This window comes from Corythoichthys intestinalis, chromosome 1 (genome assembly GCF_030265065.1).
Source record: "Corythoichthys intestinalis isolate RoL2023-P3 chromosome 1, ASM3026506v1, whole genome shotgun sequence".
NCBI classification, from domain to species: domain Eukaryota; kingdom Metazoa; phylum Chordata; class Actinopteri; order Syngnathiformes; family Syngnathidae; genus Corythoichthys; species Corythoichthys intestinalis.
In genome coordinates this window covers 82,761,368-82,780,896 of record NC_080395.1, presented here as the reverse complement: position 1 = coordinate 82,780,896, position 19,529 = coordinate 82,761,368, and the positions used below count along the sequence as shown (strand labels likewise).

Genomic DNA, 19,529 nt, shown 5'->3' with positions numbered 1-19,529 from the left:
AAGAGTACATCATGAAAATGCCCCCCAGTGATGACCTGCTCGGTGAATGCCTCAGGCAACAGAAACCCAATAAGGAGGAGGACCCTGAGGAGCTATCATGGATGGACAAGCCCCTGCATGGTGTCTACCACCGACAAATCGAGGAGGTAGCTGACATGGGAAAAACATACCAGTGGCTGGAAAAGGCCAGACTGAAAGACAACACAGAGGCACTGATCATGGCAGCACAAGAACAGGTCCTTAACACAAGAGCAATAGAGGCTGGGGTCTATCACACCAGACAGGACCCCAGGTGCAGGCTGTGCAAAGAGGCCCCTGAGACAGTCCAGCACATCACAGCAGGGTGTAAGATGCTAGCAGGCAAGGCATACATGGAACGACATAACCAGGTAGCAGGTATAGTGTACAGGAACATCTGTGCCGAGTACGGACTGGAGACCCCAGAGTCAAGGTGGGCGACACCTCCGAAGGTGGTCGAGAACAACCGAGCCAAGATCCTGTGGGACTTCCAGATCCAGACAGACAAACTGGTGATGGCCAACCAGCCTGACATAGTGGTGGTGGATAAACATCAGAAGACAGCAGTAGTGATAGATGTAGCAATCCCGAGGAATAGCAACATCAGGAAAAAAGAACATGAAAAGCTGGAGAAATATCAAGGGTTGAAGGAAGAGTTGGAGAAAATGTGGGGAGTGAAGGCAAGAGTGGTGCCAATAGTGATCGGGACACTAGGGGCAGTAACCCCCAAGCTGGGTGCATGGCTCCAACAGATACCAGGAACAACGTCCGACGTCTCCATTCAGAAGAGCGCAATCGTAGGGACAGCTAATATCCTGCGCAGGACCCTCAAGCTCCCAGGCCTCTGGTAGAGGACCCGAGCTTGAAAGGAGAGACCATGACGCTCGGGTGGGTGAGACGACAATTTTATATATATATATATATATATATATATATATATATATATATATATATATATATACACATATATGTACATACATATATATATGTGTTAATAACGGTGTGAAAGCAAACCCCCTTTGACGCCGTCAATTTTGTTAATGCGCAAATAATTATGGCCCTGCCCACCCCCCGTAGTATGGACTTCAAGATAATGTATGCGTTCCCGTGGTTGCCAGAGTTGAACCAGAGAGCCATTTTTGAAATACTGGCTATCAGACAAAACTTAATTTTGGACTTTAATGGACAAAACCGGGCATGTTGTGGTGATGCAACAAGTGTGAACTTGACTTGCAACTTGGCACAATCCATTATGGTCGTTTCAAGCATGCTTGGATCAAAAAAATACAGCAACTGGCACAGTGGGCCGCCCAAGACTCACTATATGTGTTCTAAAGCACACAGAGGTTTGGGGTGAAATCCCTGTGTCTTTTTAGCCCAAAATGTGGCACTCTGAGGTGGATTGTGGCATCTGTTGGCTGTTGGGGGTGGCGTGACTCAGCGGTAGAGTAGTTGTCCCCCAACCCAGAGGTTGTGGGTTCAATTCTCTGCCCTGATGAACTCACCTAAGTGTCCTTGAGCAAGATGAGCGCCTTGAAAGGTGGAAAAGCGCTATATAAGTATAACACCATTTACCATCTGTTGTCATTCGTTGAGCTGCAATGCGCTGATAAACTGTGAATGAATGTGTGGAATGAAAAAATTCGACCACCAAGAGAACCTCCAGCGTGGAGGCTCAAGGCGGTTCACGCTCCTGTTGCACCTGCTCGAAGCACACCATTTTGGGGGCACAAGGACACAGAAGATTAGAGTGAAATCTATGTTCTCAGGCATAACGTAACTTTGGCGTTTTAGCCAAAAACGTGGCGTTTTGGTGAGTTCATCATTTTATCTTATTTCATTTTTTTCTAATTTTTATCATTAATAATATTGAATCACTGTTAAAAAATGATATATTTCATTAACGTATACATGTATATAAAATAAAGATATGTAAAATATAACAAAAGTGTTTTAATCGCTGGACGGTGCTGTTATAAAAATTTAACAAAATAGTCGGACGGAAAAAAATCAAGCATTTTTTTTCCCACAGAACTGCGAGTTAACCCCTACAAGTCTGGGCCTATTTTGTCCGATTTTGCATGCCTTTGATGTTGCCTTTATATATCAAAGACAGAAGGGTTCACAATGTCCTCGGTTTGGTCCCCTTTTTCCAGGACACCTTGAACTTCATGTCCAAACGGTTGTTTACGTCACTGATGTTATGTGACCCAAAAGCACAGCAATGAGAAGTCGGAAATCAGTGGCCTATACTACGAAGCCGATTTTCTGGCTTAGCAGGGTAACTTCGAGAGTAACTTTATCACGTGCGACGTAAGTTCGCGCCTATGCGAGACTACGAAAGGTGGATATGTTGGAACCGAGAAGTGTTGCCATGGCAACACATGCCACACGCCAAACCTGGTCGTGTCAGAGTTAGATCTTGCTTAACATCAGGATTCCAATTAACCACGCTCTATTTAAACAGCACTCCTCCGCGGACGTGTCCCCCTGACAATGACAGCGTACTTGGACGACCCATACGACATTGGCGCGCGGATTGTGAGGGGCTCTCTCCGGAGGGCACGGGTATTTCGGGACCGCCAGAATCCGCTGGCGTACCCGGAAGATGTTCTCCATGAAAGATATAGATTTTCAGCTGAGGGAATTCTTTACCTGTGCCAATTGATCTAGGCAGACGTCACTAATGTAACCCGCCAAGTCAGGCCCTCACAACCGCGCAGATTGTGTGTGCCTGTCCGTGCGCTCTTTCGCCAGGAAAAATATATGTATTCCATCGGTGATGCTGAATATCTGCGTAAGAACACTGTATGCCGTGCGATTCGGAGTGGGGTATGGAAACGCTTCAAATTGATGCATTTATAATAATCATAGAAATATGTAGACTATTTCAACATTGAGAAAACTTGAGTTTTTTTCTGCCAACTCGAGGAGATTAAATTAAATGTCAAATCCACTGATAGGACAGACGCACACATATAAAAGATATAAATGTTTATTGAATATGCATCTTACAGTCTTGTTTAACTGTGAAAAATCGTTACAAAAGACGGGCTTTTATTTACGCAACAACGCATGGCATCCCCGCATTTCCTTCTTCTCCTGAGTCCTCACAAATATAACATAATTTTTTTTGGGGGGGGGGGGGGGTCGCTGTCAACAGACCCGTTGCGCTCTACTCGCCGAAGCGGTGTTGGATTTCGCGGTGAGGGTGGATTTTAATTCCTCATAATTCCGCATGATCATCGCGCATTCCTCCTCCGTGAAGTAAGGTGCCCGTGCCATCGTCACAAGTAGTGTTTGACTGTGGTCACCGCCCCCTTTTATGTGAACGCGCAGTAACTCTGACTGGGTTGACACAGGTTCGACTAATCAACCTCATAATCAGCGTCGTAGCACCGATTGACCACAAACTAGACAACCAGGTTTTGTCAACTCCGGTTACCCGATGGTAAACTGGATTACTTCTGGGGAGGTTGAACTCGGTTCGTAGTATAGGCCACAGATGTCCAAGGGCGTGTTTTGTAAACAAAGACAAAAATGGAGAATAGGTAAAAAGTGGTGGTTCTGCAGATTTCTTGATTGTGCTGGAAGGCTTAGTTGGCTCAGTATTGCTGTAATGAAAGTAATTACAAATGAGGCTCAAATTTAGTGAATATAGTGGCCTGAACTTTTACTATACGAAGTGAGGTGAAGCTCTGGCGTAGAATTATGTGTAGACCAGTCTCTCATAGTGGCAGGCAGTTGATTGTGGAGTGGAGGCAGGTGTGGACATTGGTGATAGGTGTGCACAGCAGTCAGTGAGGAGAATGTGAAGCTGAAGATGAGTGAGCCGTAACAACTGACCAATTATAAATTAACATTTTGGGCCCAAAAAGATAAAAAAATCAGAATCTTATGAGTCAAAATTTGTAATTGTCCTATTGACAACCAAACATGCTTAACGAGCCATTTTGAACCTATATTCAACATGTTAGGATGAACATTCAAACCCCAAAAAATACAATAGTTTTACATTTGATAATTCAACGTAAACAGCAGGTATAGTCATAAGTGTTATTGGCCTTTATACGTATCGTTTTGTGGTCAAAACTACTTGAATACCCGGGGGCCTCAATTAGCGGACCGCGGTCCACGACCGGACCATGTCACACCTCTCTGCGGACTAACGGACGAAAAAAAAACATTCCAACATATATCATTCGTTTGAATCGCCGATCTATCACTATGCACTATTCTATCGCTAAATTCTGTTTGATTTTTACTTAAATATCTATCATGTTCCCACTTCTGTTGTCCTCTCTAACAACGATGCGCTGATTGGCTGAGAGAGCCTGCATGGATGCGCTAATTGGCTGAGAGAGCCTACATGCAGCTAGCTAGCGTGGACGAGCCGCAGCAGTGTGAAACACGAGTCGCACCCGGCACTTTGCAATCTCTTTGTTAACATGCCACCAGTAGAAGATCGAATCTAGCAAAATGGCATGACCAAGAGAAGAAAAGTGGACAACGAAAAATGCCGTTTCAATGAGGAATGGAATGACAAATATGAGTCCATTTTACCAACTGCAAGTACCAAACCTATGTGCTTAATATGCTTAAAGACAGTTGCTCTGATGAAAATGCGAAACGCCATTATGTTAAAGAGCCCAGCTCTTTTGAAGATTGTTTTATCCTAAATCAGAATTGAGAAGGCAAGAAATTAACAGGCTAGTTTAGATGTTCAATGTATTTCTAGTTGTTGTTTGTGTATGTGTTTCTTTTCCTTCTTCTCTTGTATTTCTTTTCTTCTGTCCCCCCATAATCCCTTCCTGTTCGCTGCTTTGTCATAATAAAAAGGTATTTTGAATGATCACAATGGGAGTATGTCAGACTCTCAATGTGAAACATTAAAACTGTTCAGAATCTGGGCACTTAGACTTCCATTCTCTGTGTCAAACAGCTGAACAGGACAGGTTTAAAAAAAAAAGGAAAAAAAAAGAAATTAACAGGCTGAAGCAGTCATATCAAGAGTCAAGAAAGGTTATTGTAAAATCTATGACATAACAACAAATTTCAACAGAGTGCACACTCAGAGTGTCGTGGGTGTTTGCCAAATATAAGAACCTGTTTTCTAATGGAGGAATAATAAAAGTGTATGACTGAAGTGATGACAGCAATGTTCAAAGGGAAAGAAAAGGAGGAAATGACAACAAATCTCACTCTCAGATTTATCAACCACAAGATGCATTGAAGTACTGGCTGATGATGTCAGTAAACAGCTTTGTAACCCCCAAATGCCATTTCTCTCATTGAGCAGTGTTTTACAGTTAAAGTTACTGTCAATAATTGTTATGTTTTCACCTTAATGACGGAGCTTGTCATTTATGTTAACATGTACTGTAGACGCTGAACTGATCTGCCTGTCCATCTTCCGCTCCCTCCTACCCTCACTCGTGAACAAGACCCCAAGATCCTTGAACTCGGGGCAGGAGCTCATCCCCGACCCGGAGAGGGCACGTCACCCTTTTCCAAAATGAAAATTCTCCTGCCCTGGGCCTTGTGGTCTTGCTGCGGTTCAGGCCAGGTGGGGAGTTGCGGCAATGGTGGGGGATGCAGTGGGTGGGTGGTGGTGGTTAGGGTGGTCGCGCCTCTCTTCCTGCTCTTACCGAAGGCCGGTTGGCGGCAAATTGGATGGACTGGGAGACCGCTCTGGGTTCTGGGGCACTGAGGGTGTCCCATCTGCCAGAACTGCTGGTGGAGAGGCACGCTGTGCCCACACCCCTTTTAGCTGTGCCTAACCGGGGGGGCCCTGCACAGCAGTTATATTTTCTGCATAACTAACACACACCAGAGTGGATACATATAATACTGATTCAGATAAATAAAATGTTGACAGCATAATCAGATCAGATAGTTAAAGTAGGATGTCGTTTCATTAAAACTCACATGTTTTGTCGTCAAGAGTTGACAAGGCAGGACTCTAATGCAGTTTACTTGATTAACAAAAACATTTAATTCAAAATTTTTCACTTAAGGTAAAAACAAACTTGGCAAGTTCTTAAAAAAAGGTTCACTTCATCAAGGAAGGCAAAAACATTATCCAAAACACAAAGTAGCAAACAAACACAAAAAGGCTTACGTATGATTCAGATTCAAAAAAACAAAACAAAGGGGAGACTGACACAGCACACAGAGGGTAATGGGGAACATGTGGAACCAACTGGTGATTAGGGTGGACATGAGGAAGGGCAAGTGCTCTGAAACAAGGAGGGAAAGATCAACAAAATTAAGCAGGAAATACCCATGACACGACAAACCTCACCACGGTGTGACACCCTCTTCTTATCCTTCAGTTACTCGTCATTGTGAATGCATTTTTGTTGATTTGCTTCCATCAGAATTACTCAGGGATGCTGGAAATCAGTCACAGCAGGGGATGCTGAGGATTTTCTTTTTTTTTTAGTTTTCCCATCCAAACACAACCGTTTCGGTCCAAATTTGTCCTGCGCACGCGTTTTCTCCATACAAGGCATCCGTAATGGCAGTACACGCGCAAGCTGTATCATTTATGTACAGTGGTACCTCTACATACAAAGTATATCGTTCCACAGCCTTGCTTGTAAGTCGAACTGATCGTATGTCCAGCTGGATTTTCCTGTAAGAATACATTATAATTCCATTAATTCGTTCCACAGCCCGAAAACCTGCATAAAATGCTTATTGTTAAATCTAAATCTAAATTGTTAAATCTATGACATAACAACAAATTTCAACAGAGTGCACACTCAGAGTGTCGTGGGTGTTTGCCAAATATAAGAACCTGTTTTCTAATGGAGAAATAATAAAAGTGTATGACTGAAGTGATGACAGCAATGTTCAAAGGGAAAGAAAAGGAGGAAATGACAACAAATCTCACTCTCAGATTCATCAACCACAAGATCAACCACCAGTACTGCTGGTACTATTGAAAATAGCAATTACACAGGGCAAAACAAATAAATTATGAATAAAAATATAATAATAGTAATAATACCCGCAATAATGTAATGAATCGGGTTCTAATGTGGCGAATGTGTTTTGCATGGTGTACCTGAATGCACCGCGTGGCTGACGTGACAGAGAGAGAGAGGACTTTTTACTTTCACTTTTCATGTTCAGCTGCAGCGGAGAGTAGGCATGTTGTGTTGCACAAGTTCTGAAATAAATGCTTAAAAACCTGACGAAGCTGGCGATTTATTTTGCGATGTTACCACAATAATAATTGTCACCATAACCTACAAAGACTGGCGAACGGAGGTCAGAGGAGGACCGTGGAGATCGTCGACCTTCAGCGGCCGAAAAAGTAGTGGAGTAAAAAGTATAGATACCTGCTGTAAAATGTAGTGAAGTAAAAGTAAAAAGTACAAATCAAAAACTTTGTGAAAAATGCTTTTTATGTTGTAAAATCATGTGCTGAAAAATGACATTATGAAATAAAAATTGTGGAAAAAGGGATTATGAAATAAAAAAAATAAAAAATACTTTGTGAAAATAACTTGTAAAATCGTTTCAAAATTACCTTATTTTACAATTTAAGGGCCGTAATACATAATTTGTCTGTGATTTATCAAAGGGTAATTATTTCAAAATGTTTTTATTTATTTATTTTTTACCCTTTTGGGGTTCCATAGAGAATCTCTCACTCAAGAGCTACGTCTATGATTATTATTATTATTATTATTATTATTATTATGATTGATATGTGGTATTTAAACTGTATCAATACTAATATTATTTTTTATATGACCAAATGAATAGAATCAATCTGAGTGAATTAATTGCCTATCATTGGGATATATCCTCTCACAAGTTTATTTATGTGCTAGAAATAATTTCCTGATGTTTCACCAGCATTTTATTTATTGCTGCAGTCCCTGTAATCTGTAACATGATGTGTTTTTTTTATATTATTTCTATGTGACTCAAACAGCATTACTCCTGCAAATTGATATTAGAGAGTTATTTGCTTGCAGCAAGGATAAATCAGCAAGTATGGGAAGAGGTAAGCTAGCTAACCCACCTAGGGAACATAAACCACTATTAGGTCACAACCTATCAGTTGAGAAACACTGATTAATTGCATAACAGTTCCAGTGATACAACCCCATTTCTGTCCAGACAAAGTAGATCAGCAGAGTGTAGGAAGAGGTGAAGGGGGGATGGAAGTTGATGAGCATGAGCAAGAGTGAATGGACTAACATTAATACACTCATGTAAAGCTGTCGGAACACGAAGAGGATGCTGGGACACACACATACACATACAGCAAAAATCCATCTTAGCCAGTTGCATGCCAGAAATGCTAGGCAATAGCCACTGGCAGAACAGCAATAAGTATGTTACGTTCACTAAACTTTTGGAGCTGCGAGTAAAAGCCATACTGTACTTTTGCCTTTCATATCCTGAAATTTCTTTCGTAACGAGAGGCAAAAGTTTCTTAACCTGAAAGTTCTGTATGTACAGTGTATCACAAAAATGAGTACACCTCTCGCATTTCTGCAGATATTTATCTTTTCATGGGACAACACTGACAAAATGACACTTTAATACAATGAAAAGTAGTCTGTGTGCAGCTTAGCCTGTATATTGGAGTCAATTTATTTTCCCCTCAAAATAACTCAAAATATAGCCATTAATATCTAAACCCCAGGCAAAAAAGTGAGTACACCCCTTAGAAACTACGTACATCCCTAAATGTCCAAATTGAGTACTGCTTGTCATTTTCCCTCCAAAATGTCATGTGACTCGTTACAGGAGTGCTGTCAGCATTGCACTGAGATTGAAGAGGTGGGGAGTCAGCCACGAAAAGATATACTTAAATATCTGCAGAAATGCGAGGGGTGTACTCACTTTTATGATACACTGTAGAGACGTCCGTAAGTAGACAGTACCACTGTATTACATAACTTGGACATGCCAATGTGGCCAGTGCTGCTCAAGTTCAATCAGGTTTGTGTATCACTATTTCCTCTGTGTCCGTTGTTACTTCTGAATTTTCTGAATAAACAAAAGATTGGAAACAACTGCAAAGCTAGTAAACCAAACTCCCGTTCTGCATGTCAAAGCAGCGGAACAGGACAAAAAAAAAGGAAAAGTGAGTAAAACAAAAAAAGATCAATACAAAGTACAATTGCAATCAATTTTTTACCCACTCCCAACCCCTTGTATTACCTTTATTTTGTTGCCTAGGTGACAGAAATCAGCAACGTTAAGACTGTGACACGTCTGCCTCGTGATACCAAGCGACAAGCATTGGCCATTGTATTTAATGATGACACCTCACGGACTTTCACTTGTGAATCAGGTAAAAAAAAAAAAAAAAAACTTTGATTTTTCTAAACCATTTATTTGATGGATTGTGTGGTGCTCCAAAAAACTTAAGGGGAACATCTTTCTCATGTTTGACAAAATTGACTCATACTCCAACGCTGCTTTGTGTGCAACAAACAGCATCATCGGCTCTTGGGAGCCATCGGGACAGTGTGTGGATGGTGCAAACCCAATTGTGCCTCGTGTGCAACGTGCATTAAGGTAGTACGCATCCAGCAGGACGGAAACCTATTCATTGTGAATGTCGGTCCTTTGTTGAAGTTTTCCAAGCGTTGGGACGCTTGAATTGTGGCTCAACCACGTTCTCGCCGAAACCTGTAGATCTCACCCTCCTCTATGAAATAATAAAACTCATTGCTTTGTGCCTGCATTTCGTTTAGCATCTTTCTCATGCAACAATGAAAAATAAGGTCTGTCTTTGGCCATTTTGCACCCCCTCACCCATTTTTTCCCCCGTTGTATGTCCTATCTTTACCTTCAGGTCCACGAGAAATATGAAATAGCTTTATAGTGTTACAGTCCGCGAATGCGGAAAACAAGGCTGGACCCCGAAACAGAAAACATGAGAGGCATTCGATTATAGTTTATAGCAGGGGTCAGCAACCCTGGTCCTCGAGTGCCACTATACAGCTTGTTTTCCATCTCTCCCTCCTTTGACACACCTGAATCAAATGATCAGCTCATCAGCAAGCTCAGCAGGAGCCTGATAATGATCATGATTATTTGATCCAGGTGTGTTAAAGGAGGGAGGCATGGAAAACAAGCTGGATAGTGGCACTTGAATACCAGGGTTGCTGACCCCTGGTTTATAGTATACGAAACACGCGATCACGAAAAAGATAACAAAAAGGGGCCGTTATAACTGGTCCACAGAGATAACTAGAATTAACCCGAGGGTAAACCAAGGTGACAAAAGTAACAGAAATACACTCAAATACCAGCACAAGGTAGAGGATTCAAAACAAGGTTGGCAGAAAAACTAACCAAGGCAGGGGCGGAGCTAGCCAAATGTGAATACCGAGCTCAAGAATACAAAGCGTCCGTTGGCGCCCAGCAAGGCAATATCTCGACAACCGTTGCTTGGTTTGCCTGCGTTTAAATATGCCGCTGATGAGAATTGGTTGCACCTGCTTCCAAGAAACATCTCTGAAACAAGAACAAATGACCAGCAGCCAAGTCTGTAATGGGTAACACTGTCGTAGAGAGTAGTCATCCGTTAGTAGAACCACGACATGACTTCAGAGTCTTGATACCGAGCGCTATCGGTAGTGCTTATGTACCGTAACCTCAGTGCATTTACCTTATTGTCTGAACTTCTTCTTTAATGGATAAAGGACATTGCACCTTTCTTTTGTTTTTCGACAGCTTCAAGCAAAGTCGTTGTAGTCTCAGTTGTTGCTTTGAGCGTGGCTTTTTCCGTCTTTAGCTCGTGAACTTGCTGTGTCAAAACAAGGCTTTTTTTAAGCACTTTAATCTTTGCTTGCAGATTTTCTAAAGCAAGCGACATTTTTCTATCGGAAAAATGCTTTGAAACTTGGGAAAGCCGGTCAAAAGTCATCAGTTAATGTTGCTGAGTCTTCTAAGCCTACTTTTTCCTACTTTGTTGGGGGGTCGCTCCGATAGTGGGATACGTGCATGGTGTTTATTCGTTGGGCGTAGGAGCATAAAAATGTAAGAAAAATACATAGAAAGAAAGTGAAAATTAATCTCTTCATGGCAGAATTGTTTGTTTCGCCCCGTCGCTGATTTATTACATCACGCAAATCTGCGGTGTCGCAGCATGTTCAGTTGTCAATGGAGTGTATTGAGCAGCACCTTGTATTTGTAAACCATCTGTTCAGCACCATCCCTCTGCTGAATGTCTCATCTCCAAGCCTAAATCCGGGCATGGGTCCACTGAAAAACACCTCAACATTTAAACATCCCCCCTCTTACGGGTCTGGCCTTGATGCGGCAAGGGGGCTTGTGTGTTCCAATGACCCTGGAGAGCGATACCGTTGGGAGCTTGCTCGCGACCGCGAGCAAGGTCTCCAGGGTAGGTTCCAGACAGACAAAGACCCCAGCGCGTTGGTGCGCTGTGAGGTTGCAGCCCCACCAACCAACTAACCTGCGGAGGGCTAACAACCCAGCCAGGAGAAACACTTTTTTACAAAACTGACCAAGCCGGACTGACCAACACGGTAACAGAACCCAACCTGCCCTCGACCAACGAGTACAGATTGACCTTCGTCTTAGGACCCGTGTTGCCACATGGAATGTCCAGACACTCCTTCACCCTGGAGCTACCACACTGCTGTCCCGAGAGCTCTGGCAAATAAAACGCGAGCTATAACATAAACAACTGAGGTAAAATTCAACTACGGGTCATCAACATATGAAACAGTGAGATTTCAATAGTGGCGCAGTGGCAATAAAGACAATTGGGTGCTATTTTCAAAAAAAATTCATCAAGAAGGGAGAGGAAATTGGCGAGAGAAATGTGGCAGGAGATGCTTTCTGGGTCTGGCAGCTCGATTATGAGTGAAGGCCCGCACCCGATTTTCATCCCATTCACAGTAAAGTCCCCCACCATCACAGTGTGGGTCGCTCTCTCTGTAGCCTGTCAGCAATTGAATTAGCTTCATATCTTTCTCTGGAGCTGTATAAGCCAGTTTGAGTGGGAATTCTCAGAGTGACGCAAATCTGTTCTCCAGTAGAATCCCAACATCTTGAGGCACTTTGCTGTTGGCTTTTGCAGTATCCTTGAGCTTTGGTCACTTTCTCATGAGTGCTGGAGTAGATGTGGCATTCCTCTGTGAAGGCAATAGAGGCCTTTCATTTTCAACATTTATCTGCCAGTGCCGAGTTGTAGTGCTTTAGCTTTGCCTCAAGAGTATTCCAGGGAGGATTGGTCAGTTTTTTGCCATTTACACCTTGCTCCATTGTGATGGTGTAGTTGGCATTCTGTAAGCCTGTTCCCTCTCAGGATTACCAAACTGTCCATTCACTTCAAGATGGTGAATTTTGGTTTCCAGTACTGCTATCTTCTGGAGCAAAAAAAATAGCTCCGTTAGCCATGTTCTTCAGTTCCAGTCATGAAAGGGCCGACTTGTGTTCCATTAAAAAAAAAAGAAAAGGCGCTGTAAAATGCTCTAAAAATCTTTGTTTTAATAATAAAAATATTTTATTTTGCGTATTTGTGTTAAATTATCATAAATTATCAGAGGGGTTTGTTCAGTAAAATGTAGTTTGAGAAAAATATTTTTCACATTTTAAAAAATTGTTTTGCGTAGCGAATCAAACCTTGCCCTTCCCCTAAATGGCACCAGTGTTTTGAAGACAATCACACATTATATGTATGTATATATATATATATGTGTGTGTGTGTATAATATCAGATATTTATGGGTTCAGTATCTGCTGTTTATGCCCATGGATATCAGATATATAGAAAACATGACAGATGTAAAACGTCAGAGTCGGCATCATTGATAACGAAGGTTATGTAGGTAACTACGGTTCTATGAATCCCGAATGACCTCCAGAGGCGGTGCTGTAAGCACTGAATGATCTCTTCACGCATGCGCAGTGCGAGTACAACTACCAACGAAGTCACCTGTCCTGACCCCCTGCAAAGGTATAACTTCCGGAGCCAACCGAGATGCAGTCCCTACAGAACCTTCTCGCGTGGTCACAAGGATTCTGAGCGACGGAATGCTGTGGCAGTCAGCCTACTGACTGGTAGCTTTCGTTCTATTTCATCCCTGCTGGCCACCAGAGGTGGTGCCGTAAGCACTGAATGACCAATATCAGCGGGGTAACGAAGAATCACCCACCCAAACTTCACAGGGACCCGATGACCACGCCCAGTGGGTGGGAGGAGGTGACATCAAAAACAGTAAAACCCGAAGAAGGAGCCAGGCCCCGACCATGAGGCAGCAGCACAGACGACCTCCAGGGCCACTCCCTCGAGGCAGCCCAGGAAGCAACAATGTCCCAGGCAGAGCGACAGCACACCCCAGATGGCAGGGGGCGTCTGATAAAAGCAACAATTGGATCCATGATCCAACGAGGGAGGCGCTGCCTGGAGAGGGCAGATCCCCTGCCACGAACCCCATAGCAGACAATAAGGCGTGAAGACCTACGAAAACCTGTCGTAGAGTCCCCACCAATCCCCAGGGCCCTGGCCAGGCACAACAGCCCCCTGCGGTCATCACCGCCTCCCGCAGTCGGGGGCAAAAATAAGCAAGGCGTAAAGGCCAATCACAGTATGAGCCAGTCAACACTTACTGTAGGGCACAAAGGTAATGTTAGGCCACAGCGTGACACCCGAGCCCCCAGAGTGCAAAAACATGCACAACGGCCAACCGAGAGCGCGAGCAATACGCCGACACGCCAAGCAGAGGCAACGTTCAGCAGGAAGAGGCTAAAAGGGGGGCAGCACAAACAGTCGAGCACCGACCGCCGACCCCAAAACCGGGGCATGAGGACATCTGTGGGGCGGAGCCGCAGGGCCCCCATGAGGAACGCAGTGACCAGACTGTGGCTCCCTACAGAGCCACCAGAGACCCTGGCGAGAGGAGCAGAGATCGCAGCAACACAGACCATGAGGGTGGATGTAGAACAACCCAATGAAGGAGGGACAGCAAGTCCAGAACAACAGGGATAAAACAGCACACCAGGTCATCCCCACGGCCCGCACGCCACAAACAACCACCACCGACCGGCATACTGAAGCCGGGTGGAGGGCGCCCAGGCGTCCAAAAGCGTCCACCTTCTTAAAACTGAGCAGCCTCCAATCAGCGAGCCGGTACCTTTCAGCAGCCAGACATGCCGGCAGAGACGGCGAGGATCGGGAAGTGATACCAGGCCTCCCATATGGGACAGTAGGGGCGGCCAGAAAAATTGCCGACAGCCAGCCAAAAGGGGGCCACAGGCAGCAACAAATGCCCCTCCAAAGGGACCCTCTGAAGCGTCAGCCAGATCAGAGGGAGAGGCGGGACGGCGTAGAGCAGGCCCCCAGCCAAGAGTGCTCCCAGCGAGAACCGACCGTGCAGATGGGAGTGCTCCACCAGAGAAAACCAGAGAGGGCAGTGATTCAACTCCCGGGAGACGAAGAGAACGACCCCAACCCCGCCAAACATACACCAAATAGTGTGCACCACATCGGGACGGAGGCTCCAGACCCCCGGTGGTAGACGACGGCAGGATAGGGCACACGCAAGATAGATCATCAGGCCGGGAAGAAACGAGGCTTGCAGCCTTGCAAGGGAAGGGGCCAGCCACACAAGACAATGGGAGGCCCCCAAGAGAGTAGCAGACCCCGCGCCCCCGGTGGATGGTGTAGTACACCATGGCGGCAGCGTCCGTCGGCACAGCACCAGCCACCCCCGCAGGTATAGGCAAAAACGCCCGAGAGCAAGGTGAGCAGCAAGCAGCCCCAGCACATCGCTGTGATCGGCGCGGTCTAGTACAGAACAGCCGCCCCAAGCAGCCCTGCGCTGCCAACAGCACCCCATCTCGAGCGACCGGCACCCGCAGTGACCGAATCGTGCCGGACAGGGGCCATACCCAACGGTACGCCCTACCACAGGTAGACACCGTTCCCCCATAGCATCAAGGCAACTGCGCACCGGCTGGAGACACCAAGCCTCCGGAGCTGTACGGCAACCAGGCGAAAGCCAATCAGCCACCGAAGCAGGGGCGCAATAAAAGAAGACCCAGGGGAACAACAGCGGACGAGGACTTCAACACGCCCAAAAGTCGCAGGAAGGCCACACACGGGCACACTCGACTAACCTGAAAACGTAAGACGAGGCGCAGAGCATCCACCCCCACGGGACGACGGACGAGCCAAAATAGCCACCGCGTCCACAGACACCTCAAGGAAGGCCACCTGTTGAGAGGGGATCAAGCAAAAGAGCCCCAAATTGACACAGACACCCCAGCGAGCCGCGTGGGCAAGAAGAACGGCCCGATCGCCGCATACCCGAGCGCACGACGGTGCACACATCAGCCAGTCATCGAGGCAGGGAAGGATCTACATCTACAAAGTAATCTGAACTCTTGCAAACGGTTTGTTTTATAACAAACCATTCAACGTGACAGTGCTTTTGTTTGGATGTTGCGTTGTATAAGTATGCAATTAATTTACTACATCTCTGACGTTCATGAAAAACCAAGCCATTTAAAAATCGGTTAAAAATTGTGCAGTTTATAGCTATTTAAAATTATACACTGCATTGACTATAATGTTATGTTTATCAAATGGTACTGAAACAAAATGGCCAACAAGTCCCAATTGGCTCACAGCATGCATTACGCATCTCGCTCTTTACAGGAGGCGAAGTACCCCTGAATCCAGGTTTGCCGAGTGATGCCATCTATTGATGTATTTCGATTGGCAATAAAAGGCATGGATCGGTGATTACTAGGAAATCAGTAAATAATGATCAGTGGCTTAATAGGACAATTTCTCGCAGTACGGATAGTCTCTCACATCATCTGATGTGACATAATGCACTGGTTTGGAAATACTGCTCAAATCTACCCAGGTGAATGTTTTAGAAAAACTGTCTGGTTTTGTCTTTTGGTTTCTACAGAGGCGGAGGCAGAAGAGTGGTTTAAGACCCTGTCTATCGAATGTCTGGGAACACGGATCAGTGACATCAGAATGGGAGAACCAGATCTCCTCGCAGCTGGGATACAACACACAGGTCTTATGCACATCTAACACCTTCTAATGCCAGCATGCATATACAGTAGATTTTGTGATTGTTGGCACCAGTACTGGAGCACAATCAGTTTTTTTTTTTTTTTTTCCTTTTTTTTTTTTATGCTGAGTGGGCACAGCAATTTTGGAGAGGTGTTCAGCCTGGCATTATACAGTACTGTGATCAGTTTGGAACTGAGTCATTACTTTGGGTATATCTATCCATCCGTTATCTGTAGCGCTTACACTCAATAAGGTGGCTATGAAGCCGAAACCTATGCCAGTTGACTATGGAGAGGAGGCAAGGTAAACCTTGAACCGGTCACCAGCCAATCGCTAACTGGGAGCATTTGGAAATTCAATCTGCCTCTCCAACTTCTATGGACGTTCCAACAGCACTCTATGCAGCTGGTGCTGCAGAATCCACGCTTTACCTTGTGGTTGATAGAATATCCGAGGCTGTCATTGATCAGAAGGTGAGGCATTTGCATGCTGACTAAATGTCAAGAGAAGAACCCTGTGCAGTCTTGAATGAAAAAGAACAAACAATGGGTGGTTCGACAGTGTGATATGACAAAGCCAATTCAGAGGAGTTCATCAAGCAATTTGTCTTCTATGAGCCAAGAATATGAGGTAAACTTCAACTCCACAACAGTCAACGAATCTCCACGACGTGTCTGTCTGACTAGAATTGGGCTGAAATTGTGTAGTCTGACTCAGGTGTAAAAGACTACAGAATGTTGTTAACCTGGTAAATGAATAGGTTTTTTGATCAATGGCTCATTGTCATGATTGATATTGATAATTGACAATAAAATAAGTAATGACTACAGCAATGACAGAAATAACTTTTTTTTGTTTGTTTTAAAGATTAATAATTGAACCAAAGATGGACCTTAAATCGCGACCTCCTCCTCTTCTCCCACCCTTTACTGCCTGTACAACCCATAGCAAAAAGTATGGAACCACCAGTCTCGGACGAGTACTCACTCAGACATTTTATCATGTAGAACAAACTCTGATAAAAAGCTTGAAAAAAATAATGAGTTAGTTCAAAAGTGAAACTCTTTAGCATTCAGAAGCACTAAAAGAAATGAATAAAAACATTGTGGTGGTCATTAAATGTTACTTTTATAGAGCAAGTGCAGGGAAATATACAGTATATGGAATCCCTCCATTCGGAGGGGAAAAAATATGGAATCATGAGAAACAAACAAAGAAATAACAATCAAAACACATCTCTAGTATTTAGTAGCACCACCTCTGGCTTTTATGACAGCTTGCAGTCTCTGAGGCATGGACTTGATGAGCATTCGTCATCAATTTGGTGCCAACTCTCTTTGATTGCAGTTGCCAGATCATCCTTGCAGGTCGGAGCCTTGCTGCGGACCATTTTTTTTTTCAATTTCCACCACAGGTTTTCAATAGTGTTGAGATCTGGGCTATTTGCAGGCAATGACATTGACTGGATGAGTCTTTCTCAAAGGAATGCTTTAACAGTTTTAGCTCTGTGGCATGATGCATTGCCATCTTGGAACATGACAAACATATTTTCAATTGAAGCGATAAGAAAGCTGTCTAAAATTTCAATGTAAACTTGTGCATTTATTGAAGATTTAACCACAGCCATCTCCCCAGTGCCTTTGCCTGACATGCATCATCACCTTATCAAGAGTCAAGAATCTGCATTGGACAAGGTGTCAAGAGTCAAGAATCTGCATTGGACAAGGTGATGATGCTGGAACTTTGGTTTGGTGCTGTTCCAGTGAGATTTACAAAGATGACTGCCTGAAGAAAACATCTAAATTCCCTCAGACTTTGATGATATAGGGCTGCATATTTTTTTACTCAGAATGGAGTGATTCCATATATATTTCCCTGAATTTGCTCGATAAAAGTAACATTTACTGACCACCACAATATTTTTTATTCATTTCTTTTAGTGTTTCTGAATGCTAAAGAGTTGCACTTTTGAACTAATTCATTATTTTTTAAAGCTTTTTATCTGAGTTTGTGCTAAATGATAAAATGTCTGAGTGCTCGTCTGAGACTGGTGATTCCATACTTTTTGCTAGGGGTTGTAATAACTGAGTAAACTGTAAAAGCTACACACAAGAGACCCAGGACTAAGCTGTGTCGTGTTGTTCAGGATGGAGAGGAAAACGACTGACTTTGAGGTGATGCCTGCTTGGACAGCAATCCCTACTCACACCCCAGAACCTAGCGTGTTTATCACATTCCCAGATATCCAGAAGTTGAAACATCCTCCTGTTGGGATTAGACAATCAGATGCCCTGACTCTGATGAGTCAGCACTTCCAATCCAGTTAGAGCCATATGCAATTGAGCTTCCTGTAGATAACCCTGAAGCCTACACACAAAGTGTTCTAGACCCAAAAGGCTTGTTTGGACTTGATTTACCAGAAAGTGCCACAACAAGCAATAATGTTTTGTTGCTTGAGGACCCTTCTCCCAAGAAAAATGAGGCCTGTCCCTTGTTGACAGACATTTCTGACCAAAAGAAAGTAGCCTACCTTGTGAAGACACAACTGTCACTGTTCAGCCTAAATAAATGTGTACACAGAATGACGAATCCACCCTTCTATGCCCTTTGAGGCAAAGTAATTAACTAGAGCATTTACAGTAGTAGTCGCCAACAGGTGGACCCTAACACCATTTTGACTGGACCTCCAAATATTTTTTAAAAATTCATAAAGGCAAAAGTTTTCCTTTAAGATGTACAACTCAGCCGAGCAGCGTCCCTCTCGCTCCAGTGTGATGCGGTCAAATGCGTTCATTAAAATAACAATGCTCACAAAAATCAAAAAGTGGTACCTTGAGATACGAAAGCTTCTGTACACATAAAATTCATTTCACACAAAGGTCTTTGAAGCTTTTCGCTTCATGTTACGAAACATTGTATTGATAATATGTACTGTAATAGATTGTTCCCACTCGCAACACTTCAATAATGTAACTACTGTGTTGTTCATCTTATTATTGTAATAATCAGATGAGGTTCGAAAATTATGCTCAAACGTTTAATAAACACTTTCGCTTTCCCTCTACCACTCGCCCAGTGTAGACTACACTTTCTTTTATACAGCTTAGACCCATGCACATACAGTACATACTCATAATGTGTTGTCCCATGAGTAATGGTAAAACACGACAACTAGGTTTACATTAATAGTCAAACAAACTACTAGGCCCAGAGCAGGAGAGGTCCCCCACCCCTAGGGTGCGACACCCCAATGACCCGCTGGCACCGAGCCGGCCTGCCGCGCTGGGGCCGGAGGAGGATGCCCTGGTAGAGAGAGGAAGGCGGAAGCAGGAGAACGTTGGGGGGTACAGGGTAAAGTACAATAATGACACAGAAATGCAACATAAACAGTAGGAATTAGGTAGTATACAGAAAGAAATATAAAACAAGAAAATAGCAACGAAAATGTGCCATGTAAAAAAGACCA

General features: G+C 44.0%; 1 protein-coding gene across 1 annotated transcript in view; it reads left to right on the top strand.

Moving 5' to 3' along the window:
• Nucleotides 1–19,529, top strand: part of LOC130922677 (docking protein 4-like) — an 86,219-nt gene that overhangs the window by 18,443 nt on the left and 48,247 nt on the right. The window contains exons 4-5 of the mRNA XM_057847592.1: nt 9,229–9,343; nt 15,951–16,064. Of these exons, the coding sequence (XP_057703575.1) occupies nt 9,229–9,343; nt 15,951–16,064 (229 nt within the window). The remainder of the gene's footprint in view (nt 1–9,228; nt 9,344–15,950; nt 16,065–19,529) is intronic.